Source organism: Vespa mandarinia, chromosome 5 (assembly GCF_050613455.1).
Source record: "Vespa mandarinia isolate Hongniang chromosome 5, ASM5061345v1, whole genome shotgun sequence".
Taxonomy (NCBI): Eukaryota; Metazoa; Arthropoda; class Insecta; order Hymenoptera; family Vespidae; genus Vespa; species Vespa mandarinia.
In genome coordinates, this window is record NC_140814.1 from 4,305,001 (window position 1) to 4,327,500 (window position 22,500).

At 29.4% G+C, this 22,500-nt stretch overlaps 4 protein-coding genes and 2 non-coding genes across 8 annotated transcripts in view; 1 reads left to right on the plus strand and 5 right to left on the minus strand.

The window, feature by feature from the left end:
• Positions 1-6,422, minus strand: part of Rab3 (RAS oncogene family member Rab3) — an 11,793-nt gene extending 5,371 nt beyond the window's left edge. Inside the window, exon 1 of one of the 2 annotated variants that reach the window (XM_035866878.2) lies at positions 406-798. In XM_035866878.2, coding sequence (XP_035722771.1) covers positions 406-534 — 129 coding nt within the window. In that variant the 5' untranslated portion in view covers positions 535-798. Of the gene's footprint in view, positions 1-405; positions 799-5,876 lie in introns of those variants that run through there. The other variant, XM_035866880.2, reaches the window with a different exon arrangement.
• Positions 6,423-10,031: 3,609 nt separating this feature from the next.
• Positions 10,032-12,867, minus strand: LOC118441747 (peroxisomal N(1)-acetyl-spermine/spermidine oxidase). 2 transcript variants are annotated; one of them, XM_035866600.2, is made up of 3 exons: positions 12,537-12,688; positions 11,603-12,143; positions 10,032-11,210 (listed from the first exon to the last, which is right to left on the minus strand). In XM_035866600.2, exons 2-3 carry the CDS (start codon positions 12,070-12,072, stop codon positions 10,370-10,372), a joined length of 1,311 nt encoding a protein of 436 aa, XP_035722493.1. In that variant the 5' UTR covers positions 12,073-12,143; positions 12,537-12,688; the 3' UTR covers positions 10,032-10,369. The 2 variants fall into 2 exon arrangements, with proteins under 2 accessions (XP_035722493.1, XP_035722492.1); XM_035866599.2 differs by having other exon boundaries at positions 10,034-11,210; positions 12,565-12,867.
• Positions 12,868-13,343: 476 nt separating this feature from the next.
• Arpc1 (Actin-related protein 2/3 complex, subunit 1A) lies at positions 13,344-15,351 on the minus strand. The gene is made up of 6 exons (XM_085656967.1): positions 14,923-15,351; positions 14,601-14,861; positions 14,224-14,514; positions 13,968-14,146; positions 13,620-13,889; positions 13,344-13,472 (listed from the first exon to the last, which is right to left on the minus strand). The coding sequence occupies exons 1-6, from the start codon at positions 14,987-14,989 to the stop codon at positions 13,434-13,436; spliced, it is 1,107 nt and encodes a 368-aa protein (XP_085513093.1). The 5' UTR covers positions 14,990-15,351; the 3' UTR covers positions 13,344-13,433.
• A 206-nt stretch (positions 15,352-15,557) lies between these two features.
• Positions 15,558-15,631, minus strand: TRNAT-AGU (transfer RNA threonine (anticodon AGU)). Its single transcript has one exon. It is a non-coding gene; the product is annotated as a tRNA-Thr (tRNA).
• Positions 15,632-15,975: 344 nt separating this feature from the next.
• Positions 15,976-16,048, minus strand: TRNAA-AGC (transfer RNA alanine (anticodon AGC)). The gene has a single exon. It is a non-coding gene; the product is annotated as a tRNA-Ala (tRNA).
• A 5,004-nt stretch (positions 16,049-21,052) lies between these two features.
• The window catches only part of LOC118441776 (aromatic-L-amino-acid decarboxylase), a 10,427-nt gene continuing 8,979 nt past the window's right edge, over positions 21,053-22,500 (plus strand). The window contains exon 1 of the mRNA XM_035866658.2: positions 21,053-21,178. The gene's annotated coding sequence lies outside the window, so the exon portion shown is untranslated. The remainder of the gene's footprint in view (positions 21,179-22,500) is intronic.

The window sequence follows — 22,500 nt, forward strand, 5'->3', positions numbered from 1 at the left end:
GTCTCTCTCTCTCTTTCTCTCTCTCTTTCTCTGTCTCTCTCTCTCTCTCTTTCGCGCGCACTCTCTTTCCGAGAAGATCGATCGTCAGAGAAAATGTGTTAAAATTGATGAAAAAAAAAAAAAAGATCATCTCATTTAAATATAATCAATTTCATCTCTCTCATCCAAAATGATCTAAACTTTATGACATAAGTATATCCGTATGTAATAAGAAGAAAGTATAAAAAATGCGAATAAATAAAGATAATATTGAGTATATATTAAAATTAAATTTTGAACGGAGAAAGACGAGAATTAAATACATATAAATATATAAATAGATATATAGATTAATATATGATAAATATTAAGATAGATTAACAAATTAATATATTAATAGATAAATAAACAAGGATATCGCGGTACCGGACGTTGGTTCGGCGAAGTAATCTCGACAATGGATATCATTCGGGCCATACGCGTACGTAAAACCAAAACGGAGTCCTTAATGGGTGATGCTTTGGACGACGAGCCCTTCTGATGCCCTTTGACCATTACCACTCTCCACCAGCACCAATACCAATACTACAATCACCACTTTTCACAATGTTTTTTCTCCTTTCTTTTTCTTATTTTTCTTTTCTACTTTTTACTCCCTCTCTCTCTCTCTCTCTCTCTCTCTCTCTCTCTCACTCCTTCTTTTTTTTCTTTTTCAACGACGGTCTATCATGCGAATGAATCCCAATGTAGGGAAAAATTTTTCGAGCTCGACAGATCCAAGACAAATACGTATCATCACGCCCTTATTCTCTCTCTCTTTCTCTCTCTCTCTTTCTCTTTCTCTCTCTCTCTCTCTCTCTCTCTCTTTGTTTTTTCTTCTTTATTTTACTTTTATTTTCTTCTCTTCTATTTTGCTTCAATGCTCCATCTTCACAAATCCGTGAATATATATATATATATATATATATATATATATATATATATATGTATGTATATATATATATATATTAAGTAATGTAGACTTTTATGTATATTTATATATGTATATAACAATAGACATGTTTTCGAGTTCACGACGACGTGGCGACTTCTGCGGTTTTCTTGTCCCCCGCCGTTTGTTTCGACCACGGATCTTTTTGTAACAAGACGACATCGTTCATTCGTTCGTTCGTTCCTGCATGGAACAACATACTTGGTAAATACGTATAAGCCTTTATTTTCCGCTACTCTTTATGTCACATGTTATCCATCGTATTTCTACATATACATTGGTGTTCCATTTCCTCTCTTTTTTTCTTTTTTCTTTTTTTTCTTTTTCTCTTTTCCTTTTCCATTTTCTTTTAGTCCGACCAATCGTTACGATTCCCTTAGATTTCTCTTAATGGAATAATTTTCTATTGTATTCCATGTCATTTTGATTTAAGATTGTTACACAAATAAATAATTAATTCCTTTTGTTTTGTCGGAAAAAAAGAGTAATAACCATAATATATATGTACATATAATATATATCTATATATATATATATATATGTGTGTGTGTAAGCATGTAGGAGTATTTATGCGTTAGAACGGTCAAGTATACCCAATGACCCAGTTTCGCGTAATCTTTCGCAAGGAAAATTCATTCATACGCTATCGTTGACCACGACCATTTCTTTGATGACGTTTAACATTGCTATTTCTCATTCTTCTGTTCGTACACTAGACCAGAATCGAAACGTGTTTTACGATAAGAATGCATGTATATATGTGTATGTATGCATTTATCTAAAGACACACATAGGCGTCAGTGTGAATACGTAAATTTTACATGCAACACTCGTATAAATTATATCTACGATACCTTAGTTACTCGAACGAATAAAAATAATGAACTAGAGGAACAAATGACGATTAATATTAGAAAGGAACGATTAATTTTGTAATAATGAATACGGTTTCGTTATGTCAAGTTCGAGGAATTTTCAAAGAAAAAAAAGGAAAAGAAGAAAAAAAAGAAAAAAATAAAAAAGAAGACAAGAAAGAACAATATAAAAACAATAAAAAATTTGAGTAGTAAATATCGTAAAAATATATATATATATATATATATATATATATATATATATATGTATATGTATACATATATACGTAGTTGCATAAGTTTCGAGTTAATAGGAAAATTTTTCGAGGTAATAAAACTACATCGATTTATCATTTCGAATTGACACTTGTGCAGACGTTCTTAGAAAGACTTGTGCTTTAAAGAAGTGAAATTAAATGAAGGAAGCTTTAGTAGAGAATAAGAAATAATAGTACGTTATACGAGATCTCTTTAAATTGCCAATTACAATTGCCTTGATAAAATGGCGTTGGTTATATCCTATGTTTCGCTTTATTGATCCATTAGCTTTTGACGTTTCGATTGAATCTCTCTTTAGAAAAAAAAAGCATCTTTTCTTCTTTCTCTCTCTCTCTCTCTCTCCCTCGCTCTCTTTCTTGAATGGCAAGAGAACAATTCGTCGTCTGAGATAGCCGATGTCGGCGATCACGATCACTATAAATAAACGATCGCAGAAGGGGTTGAACAGACGATGGACAAGTTTTTAGATCAGTGGAAGGGATTTTATCGATCGTACTATACTCGAACGACAGTAAAGTTACTCCAGATACATTCAAGATTCTTCTTTGACTATAGACATCCTTATTTCATTTCATCTTCGAATTTTAATATATCTAATATTTGTTAACGTTACAGAAAAAAAAAGAAGGAAAAAAAAAAAAAGAAAAAACCGTTTATTAAGTTTTTTTTTATTGACACAAAAAACAATCAAATTTATTATTTAATCCGTCTATAATTAATGTCGTAAGATGAGTTTTATCAATCGGGATAGAATTCAATTTTCTATTATTTGATCATTGGATTATATTAAACGTAAATATTTTTCGACGAGATATATATATATATATATATATATATATATATATATATACATAATGGAATTTCTTTTTTATTTATTCGGATGAAAGAAAGGTAGAGTCCATGGTAAGGTTCGTTCGCGCAAACAGGATCTCTCGTAGGTTAAAATGGAACGATCGTAGAAACCAGGACAAGGTCCATGATAATGATATCGTCTGTTCGTATCATATATTTTGACGTACGTATACTTAATTATAATAATCTTTATCAATTTTCATTCTTATATTAACGATAATATTAATAAAACATATGTATACGTATGATATATATCCATATAATATATAATCTTTGATATTGACATGATGTAATTTCTTTTTTTTTTTCTTTTTTAATTTTTTATATCATTCCTATTTAAGCTTCCTTCATCAAAGAAGTAATATCGTGATCCAATTTTCTAAGTTCAAAACTTTCTTGAAACTAACGTAATTTCTTCTATCACAGTAATAAAGTGAGAAAGAGAGATAGAGACAGACAGACAGACAGAGAGAGAGAGAGAGAGAGAGAGAGAGAGTGAGAAGTTTTATTTTTTCTTTTTTATTAACACTACAACATAGAAACGTTATCGTCAAACGTTATCTTCATTCGCGTATGAGTTAATTAAAATTTTATTTAACCGCAACTATGCATTTCGTGCGAAATATTAAATAAATAATAATGTTAAACGTTTAAATATATTCGAACGTAAATATATAATCAAAATATTTCTTCAAGAAATTCTTTCAACGTTTTTCTCATTATAAATAAATATATACGGGAGACTGTATATATTTACATTATATATAATATGAATGCATATAAGTTAGCAGAAATTGTTAAACTGTTGATGAGAGAATTATACGAGAATTGTAGGAGTATACATTTAATTAGAGAGATGTTTAAGGTAAAGATATGAACGTCGTTTTAACGTACAATAAAAAGATCAAATGATAAATTTTGAAGATCATACTTTCGACAATATTATCGAGACTTATTAGATTCTCAAAGATCTCAAAGAATCGAAAAGATTTAATCGAAGAAATCGAATTAATCGAGAAACGATTAGACGTTTTTACATTTCTCTTTAACATTTTTTTCTTTTTATCATAATCAATATCGAAGGATAACATTGAAGTATTTTTGAATGCATCCATCGTTACTTCTCTAAGAATACCATAATTATACATATCTATATAGATAGATACATGTGTATGGATATGTATCCATACATATATACATATATATATATATACACACACACAGATATGTCCGTTATCAACCTCGTTGATTCCTAACGGGTAGGAAGGTATAAAATATTTTTGGAAGATCGATTCTCATCCCCCTGCCCGGTCCGTACCACCCATACGGTTTCGATTTCAGTAGTCTGTGGAAGCACCGGCGAAAGATGGAGCCTCCGTATAGGTTGGAGCGTGACATCTAATCTCGGTTTGGTAGGGCAAGAGAAAAATAATATATATGATATATATATATATATATATATATGTATATTTATATGTATATACATGTAGATTATAGATTTAAGAGAGATTGATGTAATAAGATTTCAAAAAAAGAAAATTAACAGTTTTACCATTAACATTTTCAATTCTACATTAATCGATAAGATTATTTATTATATAAGAGATGATAAATTCATCTTATTTAATTTATTTCATTCGTCTAAGAAATTTCTCCATATAACGTAATGGACAATCCTTTCGTTTCCCCGACAAATTCACGAGCATTAACGATCGATCAGCTGATGGCAACTAAGTTCGTCGAGCCCCGAGAGAGCGATGGCGACATTGTTAAAAGTGAAACGAGAAAGAAGGAACGGACGAAGGAGAAAGGAAAAGGGAAAAACAAAAGGGAAGTAAAAAGTGGGAGAAAGAAATTATACGGAGTTATAATTACAAGGGCAACCTTCCTGGTTGATTACAGAAAGCAGGCCAACAGGAAATGGACCTTATCGTGTCTTGGACCTTCTCCCTTCGACAGTCACGATTACTAGCAATGGCTTAAGAAAATAGAAAAAGAGTAAAATACGTAAATGTAACGTAATTACAATCAAATAATTTGAATCGTTCATCAGAAGATCATCTTTTCCAACTCGTTTATCGCCCTCTCTTGTACTGTTTCTACCTCTCTCTCTCTCTCTCTCTCTCTCTCTCTCTCTCTCTCTCTCTTTCTCTCTTTCTCACACACACACATACACACACTCTTTTGCTCTCTCTCTCTCTCTCTCTATCTCTCCTCTCTTTCTATCTATCTATCTCTCTCTACCTCATCCGTACTGTTACTCTAGCAAGTAACAAACATGGACGCCACGTAGGAAACGGAAAGAGATGAAGGAAAAGGAAAACACAGGGTCATTTTTTTCTCTGATCGAATGAACAAACGAACGAATGGACGAACGAATGAACGAACGAACGAACATACCCGCAGCTTTTATCGTCCCTGGTAATAAGAGAGAACAAATAGGGAAATGACGAAAGAGAAGAGAAAGGGAAAGAGAAAGAGAAAGAGACATACAGACAGACAGACAGACAGATAGACAGACAGACAGATAGAAAGATAGAAAGAGAAGGGGAAGATAGAGATAAAGAGAGAAAGAGAGAGAAGGGAGTAAGAGAGACAGATAGATAGAGAGAGAAAGAGAGAGAGAGAGAGAGAGAGAGAGAGAGAGAGAGAACGAGGGAAATCAATAAGCACGCCTATCGACAAGCCTTTCCTTCAAACACGAAATAAGTAATTTTGATAGCAAAACTCTCTTTCGATTTTTCTCTCCCTCTCTCTTTCTCTCTCTCTCTCTCTCTCTCTCTCTCTCTCTCTCTCTCTCTCTCCCTCTCTCTATCTATATATCTATCTATCAATTTCTTTCTCTCTCTCTCTCTCTCTCTCTGCCGATTTAACTCTTTCTAAAGAAAAATAGAAGTTGTAAGTTTTCCATCGGCTCGTACCTTCTACGAAGACGATGTATCCTTGAACGATACGGGGTTGCTGCTCTGACGTCAAGGATCCAACACAGGCTACCGTTTGCACTTTGTTTAATCACTCTATTAAGAGAAAGACGACGAATCACGATGGAGATCGAGATTCGATTTATCGCGATAAGAGGGAGGACCGATGTATCTTTCTTTTCTTTTGCACGCACTCTCTCTCTCTCTCTTTCTCTCTCTCTCTCTTGCTTTCTTACTTGCTTTCTATCTTTCTTCTTATCTCGATTAGTTATGTCAGCTGTCTCTTTCTTTCTCTTTTGCCTTTTTCTCTCTCTCTCTCTCTCTCTTTCTCTCTCTCTCTCGCTCTCTCTCGCTCTCTCTCTCTCTCTCTCTCTCTCGCTTGCTCTATCTCTTTCTCTCTATCGATATGTGTGCGTGCGGCCCTTTCTTTCGCGACAATTATAAAGAGAGACTGGACTAGGACTGGCCTCGGGAAAGAGCCTCGCGCCACTATAGCCTACTATAGCTAAAATATCGACCATTTCGTCGTGGAACCCCCGCCCGTTCGCGTACCAATCCACTCGCGTTTTCGCGCCTGCGCTACCGGCAACCCGACTGGCATCAATATAACTACGAATGGTGGAGCCGCATTCCTCTTTGCTCTTCTTATACACACTTCGGGGGAAGCTCGACACTTGTTGATCCGAATACTCTTTCTCTCTCTCTCTCTCTCTCTCTCTCTCTCTCTATCATTTTGTCTTTCATTCTCCCTTTGCTTTTTCGCTCTGTGTCTCTCTCTCTCTCTCTCTCTCTCTCTCTCTTTCTCACTTTTTCTTAGATTTCGAATAGTAATCATGAAAATACACTTTTAGTTTTGTTCATTTTATTCTGTTTCTTTCCTCCTGATTTCTTTTTCTTTCGTTTCTTTTTTTTTTTTTTTTAGTATTACACGATACTCAATATTACACGACACTTCAACGTGTTATATTCGTTACATGCATGTGCAATTTACGTCGTTTATAATGCACTTTTGATAATACTTCAATCGAATTGTAAAGAGAATAATTGAAAGGTCAAAAGTCATGCATAATTATCTCGAGGATCTATTTTTGAATAATTCATGTTTTTCGGTTTAATCGTTTGGTAATCGTTCGTCATAATTGGCAATAAAAAAAAAAAAAACGAGCATAGATAATTTAATACGATTTGTAAGAACTCGTTTCCTACTTCAATTTACTTAAAAACTCGAAGTGTCAATGATTAGACGTAATGTAATAATTCTTATCGTCATTAGTAATAAGATTTTATCATTTCCGTCGGCAATTCGAATTGTTACGAGCTTATAGCGTTTCATTTGCATTCGGCGAACGAAAAAATTAAATGGCAGTATTCAACCGCCTAACAAAGTACGTGGTTTACCGATCGAGTAAAGAACTCCTCTCTGGAATAAGAATTATAGATCTAGTCGATTATCCAAGCAAGGAGTTTCATTTTATAGAAAAACAAGACCGACTATCGATTAAAAATCTAGGAAATTTCTATTGTAACTCATGGATTCTCCCCATTATAATACACTAGAGCCCTCTGGTATTTCTCCTATAAATCTGTTTTTTTTTTCTCAGTCCATCTATTTATCATATTTTCTTCGTCATATCAAATGAAACAGAAATCTAATACAATAAATGTTTGTTTTTCAGGAATCATCATAAGCAAGAAATGTAGCACACAACAATGTGATAAAGAATACGTAAATAAATCATCGGCGAACCTGGATGAGAATAATCTTATCTGAATACTTTACGGCAATTAATAGGATTCACATCATTTACTTATTCTTAAAATGCCAAAATTTTATGGACAAGGAAGACAACTATATGAATCTAAAGAAATGTATTATATTAAAGTTAATAGTTTTATTTATAAGCTGACAATTTTAGATTTAGTTGTATGCGTAAATTATTAATAAGATTATATCAATGTAATTTTATTAGAGTTAAAAATAAAAATTTAATATTATATAAAGTTTGAGTACTTATAAATTAACCCAGTCATTCTCCCATCATACTTCCAAAATTGTCCCAACATATAACTTATGTTCTCCGGTTCGAAAAATCAAATTACGGGGAAGCGCGACAATTTTTCCCGCAAAATCTGAATTTGTATTAGGATCACATGATTCGCGAAGAAGTGGCACGCGAAAACCGTGCTACCTCCAGGTAAGTTATGTTCTCCGGTTCGAAAAATCCAATTACGGAGAAGCGCGACAATTTTTCCCGCAAAATCTGAATTTGTATTAGGATCACATGATTCGCGAAGAAGTGGCACGCGAAAACCGTGCTACCTCCAGGTAAGTTATGTTCTCCGGTTCGAAAAATCCAATTACGGAGAAGCGCGACAATTTTTCCCGCAAAATCTGAATTTGTATTAGGATCACATGATGCGCGAAGAGGTGGCACGCGAAAACCGTGCTACCTCCAGGTAAGTTATGTTCTCCGGTTCGAAAAATCAAATTACGGAGAAGCGCGACAATTTTTCCCGCAAAATCTGAATTTGTATTAGGATCACATGATGCGCGAAGAGGTGGGATGCAAAATTTCTCTCGAAAATTGAATTGAATATCGGGAAAATAGAATGTATGAGGAGGTAATACAAATTAATTTACACGTAAGTATATTGACAGAAAAAGTAATCTTTATTGTAAGAATATGTTCATTACGTACATTAAAAATGTTATATATTACATTATTTTACATAGCTTTTAAGTACGCTATTAATGTAATTGCATGACTGTATAAATAATAGGTGTCGGTACGTTATTATCAGTCGATAAGTTACCTATTGAGTAAAAAAGCTTTTATATTTTAAATTTGCAATAGATTTAATTTTTTCTATACAGATAAAATTTATCATAAATTTATAATATAGAACTTTTTTATCCCTATTTTTTTCTCTTATTTTTATATCACACTATACATGGTTACGCATAAACGATATTATAATAGTATAACAATGAATATTATAAATTTTATAATAGCTACTTCATTAATAATATTTTAAAATATTGATTCCAAATCGACTTGTTTATAATCGTCGATTTTTTTTATCTACAGAATAGATAATACAAAAAATTGACTAGATTTCGAAAATACTTGCATAGGAGATTATATTCTCAATTATAATATTCATCTATTTTTTCTATGATTATTATTTATCGAAAACTATCGTTGATACGATAATTTTTATATCTCATAAACGTAACTGTTTAAAAGCATTTACATATAAGAGAAATAAAATAATAATATTATAAATAATCTTTTTTTTTATTATATATACAATACGTGATGTTTAATTAAATTTACATTATTTCATAAAAATTAATCATGATTTGAAATTTAATGAAATATAATAATTTCGTATTCGCCAAATTGTTTGCGCCTGACAATTGTTCGTTCGTCTCTTTTTCCAATTTTTAATTGTTTACATTTTATATTTTTTTCATTCTATTACAAATATAGGCACAATGAAAAGGAACACAATATGGCACAAAATTTTCTGTAGTGAAATTGTGTATCGTTTAGATTAATTTATATGTATATATATATATATATATATATACCGTAAAAATGCAGTTTTTTTTCTTCTTTTTTTTTTGTTTTTTTTTTTGTTTTTGTTTTTTTTTAAGAGACTTTTTGATCTTTTAACATCGTTCATAAGCGAGCCAGTACGAATACAGAAATAAATTCAATGAAAATAAAAGCTATTATAAAACGAACATTTACAATGATAAATTACATTATTAAGTTTACAATGGTGATCTTGCATAGTTTAGGAATTACTATAATATATTAATTTCTTAAATCAATTTACTAATAAAATAAAAATGCTATATCATCAATTGTACATACATACAGTATTAATAACGAGCACATAATTTAAATAATTTGAAATAAAATGTGCTCAATTGTTTATAGTTATATAAAAGCTATCATTAAAAATACTATTATTTGAAGATGATTGAGAGAAAATATTCTGACAAGCATCAATAACAGATTTTAAATTAGTAAAATATACATTGTGCATAATATTCCTAAATCAGTCATAATACGATCTACGATTTTTTTTTTTTTTTTTTTTTTTTTTTTTTTTTTTTTTTTTTTTTTAAATGCATCACTTCTTTTTTCATTTATACAAAACAAACAAAGCATAACACTCTCTCTTAAGAAAAACATAACATGCAATTTTTTAAATAAATCGATAAATTCTAAAAAATATAATTTGTTAGGAAAGATAATTTTGATATTTAAAAATTATATCGTTTTAAAAATTGTTTAACATGCACATAGATTAAAATTATAACTAAGATTGTTACTTTATATAATTACTGTTTTTTTTCGAAGTGTTAGATTAAGCGATCCACCTTCATCATAAATGACTAAGTATTGATTACTTTTTTTCAAGCAATACACAAAATGCTCTTGTCTGGAAACAAAATATTATATATAAAATTTTTAATTTTAAGTTAAAGATATTCCTTGAATCCATGAGCTAAGATCGCTAGTACTTTCACAACTAAGACTTATATGATTTTGTTCACTTCTTCTTGATTCGAGTAACAATTGAGCTGCAGTACGGCCTGTTAAATATGCACCATGTACAGTACTGTAAAACGAAGAATGTGTGTGCTCGCCAGCAAATGTTATCATAATTTTGGAAGGCTGATCTTGCAGTATCAATGGTTCAGCTAAATTCTTGATATCTATTTGACTTGCACCAACGGCCATAGATGTATAAGAACCACATGTAAATGGCTGAGAATTCCAAGTAGTACGTAAGCAATGCTTTGGAGCTGGTACAAATGGATCGTTTAAAAATCGCCTTAAAATTGATGTGCATACTTCTGATACCTCGGTTGTACTTAATTGTTCCATATATTCTGCAGCCTTTCCTGATATCCAACCAAGAAGAAGTGTATCTGATATTTTAATAAAAGAATATATTTTTCTAAACCATGTTTTACTTAAATCTTGTCTGTCGTCTTCTGACAATCCTCTATCGTCCCAAAGAAGCATAACTTCAGATATTCCTGGATTTAAAAAAGGCCTTTCGTATTCTAAAAATATTTTATCTACAGTACCAAACATAAGTCTATTTATTGCTTGGAGTTTATTATCTGGTAAGGGCGGCTCAAAAATATCATTAGCCTTTTTTTTAAGAACTCCTAAAGGCAATGTACATATTATATGTTCTGCAGTTATCATTTTTCCATTTTCACATTGAATTTCTATAACCTTATTTCTACTAGAGTTATTTGTTGCTACATCAGATGTTTCATTCTCACATTCCTGTTTTTGCCATCTGTAATTATGATTAGCATATAAACATACTTTGTTTTTTTATCAACAACTTCATTGAGATTATTGCATAAGAGTAAACATAAATATTAAATTATAAAAAGATCATTTAAAAAAAACATATAATATAAAATCATTACAAAGCCAATATCCATAATGTTCTTAAAAAAAATATATATATGTATAACTTTTATATTTAAAATAAAATATAAAGAATTAATAAGTATAATAAAACTAAAGTTTTAAATTGCTTTCTTGTTTAAAAAAAAAAAAAAAAGAAAAAGACATTTTAAAATCGACTAAAGCTCTATTAAAAATAAATATTTGTAAAAACTATGAAATATTTGAGTATTAAAAATACATATATTAATGTAGAAAAGGGATCTAATAATTTACCTAATTTTGGTAACAACGTGTTTAGTAAGTATACAGTTCTTTGGTATATGTTTTGTAATTGGCTCCAATATTGCACTATATCCATTTCGAAGACGGATATTGCCACCTTGTAGTTCAGCGTAAGATCCCATTTCCATAAGATCGACCTCTTCCATATTATCACAGCCAGTAATACAAGTTTCTCTCTTAAGCAAACAATCGAAAAGTAACTGTCTTATTCTTCTCTGTTCAACTGGTAAAGATGACAAATATATATCAGTTTCAAGCGCCACATGTGCTCCAACACTATTTATACCATCTGGTGGATTATAAGCACTTAAGAAATATTCTTCACAACGTCTTAAAAAACACACATAGGCTTCATAGATTTCTTGTAAAACTGGAAATGGTAATTGTTTTCCATCTTCCATAGCAGCTATAACTCTATGTGGTTTGGGTATATTTATGATATCTATCAATCCATTTGCCATTGCTAATTCAAAAAGAGGATTTCCCAAAACTCCATGAATCCAGTTTGCTCCAAGTTCAATTTTTTCATTTCCTAAATTAAAACAATACAAAAATAATATAAATATGAGGAGACTAAAAATCAAAGAATTTATTATGCCTGGAAATATATTCAAAAGTATTCATTGTAATGTTGTTTTATAAGCATATATATATATATATATATATATATATGTGTGTGTATATTACCAATAAGATTTTTATAACAATAGTAATATGCTATCACAAATGCGATGAAAATTATTATTATTTAATAAGAAAGAAAAACAATATATTTTATCCAGTATGAAATGATATAATCAAATGAAACATTTATACTTATTACGAATGATAATTTGACTTATGAAATTGTAAGAATCAATATTCAAAATTAGTTCAAATATCAAATTTATACAAAAGTAAAAGACTTTATTGATTGTCAACGTACGTTAAGATAGAGGTTAATTCAACCATACCAATTTGTGTTGCTATAATTCGGCCACCTATACGTCCTCTTGCTTCAACAATAAGAAAATCTGTTTCACTATTTTTAAGTAAATGATTTGCGGCAGACAATCCGGCCATGCCCGCTCCGATGATCAAAATTTTACACGAGACATGACTATCCACTGGCTGGTCCGTGAGTTCCGCCATGTTCAATGCATTGTAACTAACAATAACTATAGCCTATAAGAATTATGTAGGATATTATAACGCGGCCATTGATTACAATTTCTTAAGATAGATTTTGATATTACAATAATTCAACAAAATCTATTAAAAATTTTAAAACGTAGGACCGATTAAAAGAGAAATAAAAGAATAATTTATTTATAGTCAAAATTAATCGATATTATCATGTTTCTATATAATTTATATATACACACACACAACACACATATATATATATATATATACATATGTGTGTTTTATATTTTAATCAATTCAAAATGTCTTTGTATTTTTTTGTTCTCGTTTTTTTACCACTTTTATTAAAACTCATAATATTTATTTTTATGTACATAATTCAACTCTTCTTCTCACTCTTATTTTTTATCTTTCAACAAATTATTACGTACATAATCAATTAAATATTTCTAACCAATATCTATAAATAAATCAATAACAATATAATATCAATAATAACTGTATTTGTTATTTGTTTATTGCTTTCTGATAATGCACTTTACAACACACTTTCATGTATTTTATACCGTATATTAAAGTTTTCAGTTGAACAGGAGCAAGAATAAAATTAGCAGGATTAATGTACGATTTATTTCAATATTATACACTCTTCAATTTCATATACCTTTAATCTTGGTTTTGTAAAAAAAAGTATTCCTTAAACTATCTTCAGTCCAGCAATGGAATTTTCCAAAGACTATAAAATAAAAGAGAATACAATTGTTATTTTTATAAATAATAATTTATAAATAATCAGACAAAAAAGCAACATTAAAATTATTATATAAATATGTTATTATTTATATATTTAATTATTCGTAATACTTGAAATATTATATGATACCTTCAAATCCCAAATGACCAATTGGCCATCTAGGCTACTTGTACTAAATTCATTATCCGATACTTGACGAACACAGTTAATTGTATTTTGATGAATGCTATCTAATGCATTGTCATTGGAATCATTTCGTGCTTGACGATCTAAGGATTGGAATTTTCTCATGGCAGACAATCCAGCGGTTTCTTTTTTTTGCATGTTATCTAATTTTGATACAAAGTAAATCTGTCCATTGTCATCCACAGAATATAACATGGGCATACAACTGTGTCCCTAAGGAAAAAATGTATCATTTCTAATCTGTGTTATTATAATATAATGTTGTTCACATTTTTGTTTTGACTGGATTACCGTGGCCACAATGGAATTGGGACCCACCCAAATGCAGCTTAAAAATGGTAAATGTTCGGTATAAAGCCTATAAACTATATTGCCCCTTGTAGCGTCTGCGACGCATATAGACGAATTATGTGCTACCCAGCAAATTTTATTGCCACATTGGCTAAATGCAACCGAATGTATCCAACCACCTAACAAAAATGCAACATCTATGTAAAAGCAACAAGTATTTTAAGTTAGTTATCAATAATTCTGTTAGCAAAAATACCTCCATTATTTGTATTAGGGAATTCAGCAAGTAATGTGCCCAATGTATTACTTGTTCCCCAAGCACACGTTCCTGGTGCATCTTCCATATCACTAATAAAAGCACTGAATACTCGAACTTTATAATCCGTTGATCCAGCAACCAAAACTTTATTATCTGGATGCCAATCAACTGTTGTTACCGTTGATCTTAAAGGACGCTTTATGTGTTTACAAAGCCACCAATTATTTTCTGATACAAAGTAACAAACTGCTATTACCCTGCCTCCAGAACCAACAGCAAATTTATTTTCTGTAAGAAGAAGAAGATTTATCACAAAAGTAGATTAAAAAATCTGTTATCTTTAGAGATAGACAATTGCTAACATAATAATTTACCTAAAGGAGACCACTTTACACACGTGGCAGCCCGATTTATTCTTAATAAAACCCATGCAGGATTCCACTTTCCATCTTTTCCTTGTGTCCAAACGTATGCATTTTTATCTGCTGAACAGGTAACAATACGATTAGTACGAGGTGCCCAATCTACGCCCATAATATGCATATCGTGTTCTTGTAATGTATCAAGTAATTTCCATCCCGAAGAGGAATGCTTGTAAATTTGAATTTCATTATTATTTGGACATACTGCTACTTCTGTAAAGAAAAATAATTTAATAGTGATCTAATCTATATCTAAAGTATTATCTAGACATACCTGTTCTGTCTTTGTTCCAAGCATGATAACTTATAACATCAACACCCAGATTATGCACCACTGTCATTTTTTTCTAATACTATATATGTATATATATATATATATTTATCTATATATAAGTTGATATAAGTAATAAATATAATATAATACAATATATCCGTACAATTTAAGGAAAAACGTCAGCGGGGTGCGGTCAATACTAAAATGACGATGATTCAATTTTTATAAGACATTATTTCTAGGATATTACAAATCTATCTATACAGATAATTGCAGAATGAAATTTTTTTTTTCCCATGCACGAACACAATATATGAATTTCTTCTCAATATAAAAAAAAACTTATCATAAACAGCCGTCAACCTCCTTTCCTTTTCTAAGGATGATACAGAAATCTTCAGAATAGTTTCCGACAGTACTGCCAATCTAAGAAGTCGTAATAACCTATAAATATACTAGTTGAATATTAACCTATGTAAGACATAAATGTATAATATTGTACGTATATACGTGAGCGATAAAAAAAATACTTTTTTCTAATAAAATATCCATAAAAAGAAGATACATTTTCTTTAATAAGTTTATTAAAAATTGAAAAAAAATTATGAATTGAAAAAAGAAATTTTTAATTTACAAGGCCCCGGAGGGATTCGAACCCTCGATCTCCTGTTTACTAGACAGGCGCTTTAACCAACTAAGCCACGGCGCCGATGGTGCCTACGATATACTAATACTAATAATTAACATATTTTTAATTGTTTGTTTTTTTATTATATATTATTATTTTACTTTTTATTTATATATAACTATGTATCGTACATAAGTCTATTATGAAAATGATAAAAACATTTAAAATATTCATTTCATTGTTAACATTAATTGTTTATAATTTATACATAAATGAATCGAACTCGAGTGAAATCACTATAAGTAGGAAAAATAAATAAGTAGGACAAATAAATAAATTTTTTCGTAAAAATTAAATTTAATTTCTTTTTAAATTACTTTCTATTTTTACAAAATAGATATAAAAAAAAATTAACAAAGTTATTATGGAGGCGCCGGGCATCGATCCCGGTACCTCTCGCATGCTAAGCGAGCGCTCTACCATCTGAGCTACGCCCCCATCTTGATTCTTAATGATACAATACAGTTTAAATATTGTATTCTTTTAATACCACAAACACTGTTTAAACAAATGATAAATGAATGATTTCTTTTTCAATATTTATTTGAAATAAAATTATTCAGCTCTTAACAATATATTATTTATATTACAACTACATTATTAATTTGTTAAATAAATATATATATTTAAACTTGATTGTTCCTGTTTGCATGTTTTATGTTTATACGTGTATATATGTGTGTTGCGTGTATGTAAATGATTTTTTAACATTTGACAACGTTAAGCGGTACTATCTAAGTATCATAATTCACCATATGTTTAAATAAAAAAAAATAAGAATTGATTTATTAGTAATTAGTAATCGTTTTTCAACATTTATACGCGTTTTTTTTTGTTTGTTTTAAATAAACTTTGCTATATGCATTCAGCTGGCCAGGAAGAAAAATTAAAAGAGCGGGAAGTTGAATAACAGAATGAAATTTGAATAAAAATTATATATATCGTAATTTTTCAAATCTATTAGCGTATATTTGAAGATACTTCTATTAAATCTATATTATTTAGCTCTGTAGTGTATGTTGTATCGTATGTATGTATATATTTTTTTTCCATTTTGTATGTTATATTTTTTATTCATTTATGATAATATTATGGGTCTCCTTCTTATGGATATTTTATTTTTATTCAGAATGAAACTCTTGATGTTTAACATACATGAATGATTCTAATGGAACGTACATATACATGTAGACCTGTTCGTATTGTTTTTTCGTAAATAAAACTGATTTGAATAAATAGAATCGTATAGTAGACTATTTGATTTAATCTTCTTTGAATTAACTTGAATGGATCTCTTATTAGTTTTTTAGTATGAATATATCAACTATATTAACTTTTTCATACATATACATATATATATATATATATATATATATTTTTTTTTTTTAGATCACTGATTTAGATACTTTTGTACATATTTTATAATAATTCGATTATATTTCGATTCTTAAAAACCTTTAAGTAGTTTTTGTCGGCAAAATATTGAAAAGTTCGTAAAGAATATTTCTTTTTTAGATTAAACTGAAACTAAATTTTTTTCCTTATTGAATTTTGAATAACATTTATCTATATGTATATATTTATCTCAGTAAGAATTTCCTTTTCTCATTTGTATCATTATCGATAAAGTATAAATAGTTCATGTGTAATAAATATGTTAAAAATATTTACATTTATCCTCGTAAAATTATCAAAAATAATATATGTTATATTAGAAACTGCTATCGGGCCAGATCAAGATAGTTATATTAAAATTTTAAATAAGTATTTTAAATAATGAATGGAACATTATAATAAATAATCATTAACTGTAATGTAAGCGATCGACATCAATTAATACAGAAACAGTTAATACTTTGAATAATATATTTCTAAATATAATAATTTGTCAGTATTTCAAATAAATGATCGATATTTATAATAAATCCAAACGCAATCATAATACTTAATTATTTATACTGATCAATTATATTATGTACATGTATTTCATTATAAACAAAATATAATCAATATAATCAAAATATTTAAATACCTACGCTGAACATTAATTAATTAATAAAAATATCACTCAAATAAATAGAATTTGTATATTAAATACACTATGATAAATAATGTATTAAGACGTTATACAATTATTTATAATTTGCATACATACATTTGATAACATTATTAAATCATTCTTGTACATTGTAATTTGCATTTCAATAAATTATGAAGATTTTTTTTCTAATTTGTACAATTACAAGTCGGATTTTTAACAATCAGAAAAAAAGGATTGATCTAAAAACTTTTCGAAAAAGATTAATTGATTTTTAAAATTATCCAAAAACTTTTGACCGATTTATAAAAATTTTGGTTCACCCTGTAGAATTGAAATAAATTTGAATATCCGATATTATTTGTAGATAATATATTATGATTCAAATACAAAGTTAATTGATTAAACTGAAATCAAACTTTTTTCCTTATCGAATGATGAGTAATATTTACCTATATGAGTAATATTTACTTATTAAAGTAAATATATCCTCTTTTTATTTTTATTTTTATCGTTATCGGTAAGGTATAAATAATTTATGTGATAAAAAATAGAAATAAATAAATTAAATATGTGTTTTAAATGGTTCGTTGGTTTTTCTTTTTTTGTTGTTTTTAAAAATAAGTTTATTTGACACAGCCCTATATTAGGTACACAAGTATAATCTCATTTGGAAGACTTTTTATATTATTTTATTATAAATACAGCTATAAGTTATCTGTAGATAAATCTTCATAGCACTCAATAAATTAGAATTGTAATTAATGGGAACATATATACATTATGTACAACTAAACTATACGTTATAAGTCTCTATCAAACTTTTATGTGTTTCTTTTTAAAGTAGTAAATATATCCTATCTTGTATTATGAATACTATTAATCTGTCATAAGTATTTAGTATTATTTAAATCTAGTTCTTCGGCGCAGGTCGTCCATGTATTTAGGATCTTCTCTGTAGCTAGTAGTATTTTTTACATAGTCTGTTAGTATCCTTTACACCACTATTTAGTAGTGCTTTCAAGAAAATGTGGTTCTCTTGAATATCTTCAGCATGATTACAATTGATTTGTTTTTTTGCGTGAGTGTCTGCGGCGGTGATAGATTAGTGGAATATTATTGTGGTCTTAAATTAGACGATGTTTGTCACAATAAATAACTAGTTTCGGTGGAATGTAGCCTATATTTAATTTACTCAAAATTAAAATGGTCTCATTTTTAATTCTCCTTTTATAATCAGATTCAGCGGTTATATGCGTCCTTAGGCATGATCTCAAGCAAGATCTCTCAAATCTTCTTATTTTTTTGATTATTATTAGACCTGTATTCCATAATACAGGAGCTGCGTAAGTTAGAATAGATCTCATCAATAGTCCATAGCATATTATTTTGGCTTTAGTAGCAAGATTTTTATTGTAAAATATTCTTGAGTTCAGCTTGAAAGTTTTTTTTGCTTTGTCTAATTGAAATAAGTAGTATTTGTTCGGTCTTGGCAGATGATCTAGAAAAATTCCCAAATATTTCACGATGCGTTTCTTTGGTATCTCAGTTAATTCGTTGGTGTGAATATCTATCGCTGTTAATTTTATACTATTTATTTTTTTAACAACCGATTATTTGATTTGTTTAACTGGTCTTTTGAAAAAAATTACTTCGCTGCTTTTGCTTGGATTGATTTGTATAATGACTATAAGTTTTTGAAATAAATATTTATATCGTTGATAACTGCTTGCAATGTGTCTCTGATTTTATCTATGTCCGTATCTACTTTATAGATTATTAAAGCATAAGTGATTAAGTGTAATTTATTAGAATTGTTCATTCCAAATTTGTTGATTAGTTCACTGTTGAATATGTTAAAAAGGATTGGTGATGTGACGGTTCCTTGCTATAACCCTTCTGTTATTTTAAAGGACTTCGAGACTTCTGTTATTTTAAAGGACTTCTGTTATTTTAAAGGACTGAGAGATTGGTGCCGTCCCACGTGCGAAATGTCTTCCCCTGATGTTAGCAATCAATAGAGTTAAATCCACGGGAAATTGATAATCTTCTAGTTTATGTATCAGTCCGTTTTTCTATATGGAGTCGAACGCTTTTTCTAAGTCCAACAGTACAGCACCGATGGTGTATTCCTTATGTAAATAATTGTTCAGGTCTAAGGTTAATTTGTGTATAACGTGTGTAGTGGATAAATGAGATTTAAATCCAAATTGATTATTCGGAATGATGTTATCAGTATTAATGTGACCTATGATGTTTTTCTTGATAATTTTTTCGAAAATTTTTACTTATATTCATTGTATCAGACTGATAGGTCTTTGAGGTTCTTCTGGATTTTTCTCTTTTTTCAAAATCGGTAGAACTTTTGCTTGTTTCCATCTGTTTTGATAGTATGCGTGATTTATAGCATTATTAAAAATAATTGTGTATTCGGTAATTATTGATTGTGGTAAATTTTTGATGACTATTGATGGGATTTTGTCAAGACCATAAGAAATTTTATTTTTTAAATTCCTGATAATTGGTCCAACTTCGGTGTACGAGATGAAATATTTTATTTCATTCTTGTTTTGTAGTGAATCATGTGCTGGGATTTGATGAGAGAAAGTCATAAAGTCATAAAATGGATTTGGTATTCCTCATTCTACGACGAATATCTTGGTACTTTTGAGCAGTATCATCTGTTTTATTTTTAGTAATGGTGTTTCCATTCGTGCATCTTGACGAATTGATTCTCTCTAAGTACATGCCCATGACCTCCAATTTTATCATTGAATCGGTGATATATATTTCATTTTCATAGACTAATTGCGGCATTATTCTATTAATTTCTTGATTGAATTCGTTTTTGTTTAAATTTTCAGGAAATTTTCAATACTGGTGTGTTTTTGTGGTCTTAAATATTTGTTAATGGTCGGAAAAAATTCGTTTGCTTCTTTGTAGTTTATATTTTTGGCAATTGATGACCAATATGATGTAACGGATTTTGATATATCTGTTTATAGTCATTTATTAATTGCTTTAATTGTTCTTTTAATACGATATATTTCCTGTTTGCTATATAGGCTCTGGTATCTAATGAAATGTAGTCTTGTTATTAAAGAGGACTTTGTTGAGTGTAATTTCTTGATATTGTTGCTTATGTATTTTTGGTAATAGTCATTTTCATTTGCATATTTTTAAGGCATAATTTCACTAATGGATTTGTTAATTATTTGTTCGAGACTTATAATGCTTTCATCTATTTCTTTTATTGAGAGATTTCTATTTGTGGGCAGCTGATTCTTATTCTGTATTTTCGAATCAATTTATTTAGCAAACTTGCGCCAGTTCGCTCTTTTGAAGTTGTAGGTAGCTGGTCTGGATGGTGCCAGTTATATGCCTTGGAAAAGCGTATCTGTATCTATTTGAAAAGTTAATGCGTTGTGGTCACTATCGTATGACTTAGTTTTTATTTTGTTATTTACTAAATCCAGTATCTCCATTCTGCTATCAGCAATGCAGTAGTCAAGATAAGAGTTGCTTCTAATGTATGTGGGGTTGGCTACCGAATAGATTGTTGATTTGAATTGAATACCGTTATCTTGTTCCCATTGACGTAAGCGTCTGCCTCTATCGTTTGTAGTCTTATCTCCCCAAAATGTGTTTCTTGCATTTGAGTCTCCCGCAATGATGTAGTATAATTCGTTGTCATCTAACCTGAAGTCTCTACATAATTCATCTAGTTCCGTTATAAATGTATTTTTTGTTGATTATTTTGGATATATATTTAATATGAGTAGTGATTTATTTGCGTTTACCAATATTTTCACAGCTAAGTATTGGCTGCGTGATGTTAACATATTGTATGTTATCGTTTATTACTATTGCTGTACCACCTTCTTTGGAATTTATTGCTCTATCCGACCTGATCATAATTGTTAAATTTTAGTTTATGCTTATTATTTAGTTTAGTTTCTAATATCATTACAATATCATATCTATACTCATGTAAGTATTTTTGTAAATCTAATCTCTTTTTTGACGAACAAAATGAGTTCACATTTACAGCGGACAATTTTAGTATGTTATTTATTTTTGTATTTGCCCTTATTCTACCTGCAATTGTGACATGTAGTCGATTCTCATTACATTTTAAATAATTTTGTTATTTAATTTTATGAGTTGCTCTTTAATTTTTTTCAAATTATCCTCAAACATAACTAATATTTGGTTTATGCTATTGTAATTGTTATTGTTATTGACATTATTTTCATGATGCTTAATTGTATTATGATGACTGTTCTGGTGCATTGCCTGAGGTGTGTTATTGACTGGTCTCTGGTTGTTGTGTTCTGTTATACTTTTTTTTTCTTTGGTCATCATTATGTTTACGTAAGATATATTTGGGTTAATGAATTTGTTAATTTTATTGAGTTTGACCTTTACTATTTTATCTTTTTTTTTCTTTTTCTTTCTTCTTCAGGTCAGCTATCATTTTCATATATGAGCACCCTAGATACGATGCTGGATGTCCGTTTTGACCGCAATTTGCGCATTTCAGCTTCTCTCTTTCTACTGAATTGATTAAATTGCCCTTTCCCTGTTCGTGGGGTTGGGCACATTTTACGCATCTGTATCCTATATTGCAATTAGCGCTGACATGACCTACACTTTGGCAATTTTTGCAGTGGAAAATTTTAGGTCTTTTTAATTTTTTCCATCTTACTCTTTGGTTGAACAGTATGTTATTTTTTAGGAGTTCCTATGGGTTATTATTACTATCTATTTGTACTATGCAGTGATATCTATGTTTTGCCTATTGAAAATTAATTTACTGACTTTCGTTATGTTGATATTATTTATATTTAGC

Excerpts from the sequence above, each read along its gene's own strand:
- LOC118441747 (XM_035866599.2), bottom strand. The coding sequence starts at position 12,742 with ATGGCGGAACTCACGGACCAGCCAGTGGATAGTCATGTCTCGTGTAAA. Across the intron at positions 12,144-12,564 it reads AATTATAGCAACACAAATTG|GAAATGAAAAAATTGAACTT; the intron begins GTATGGTTGAAT and ends GTTTTAATTTAG. Across the intron at positions 11,211-11,602 it reads CACGTTGTTACCAAAATTAG|ATGGCAAAAACAGGAATGTG; the intron begins GTAAATTATTAG and ends TCATAATTACAG.
- Arpc1 (XM_085656967.1), bottom strand. The coding sequence starts at position 14,989 with ATGACAGTGGTGCATAATCTGGGTGTTGATGTTATAAGTTATCATGCT. Across the intron at positions 14,862-14,922 it reads TTGGAACAAAGACAGAACAG|AAGTAGCAGTATGTCCAAAT; the intron begins GTATGTCTAGAT and ends TTTTCTTTACAG. Across the intron at positions 14,147-14,223 it reads CCCTAATACAAATAATGGAG|GTGGTTGGATACATTCGGTT; the intron begins GTATTTTTGCTA and ends CATTTTTGTTAG.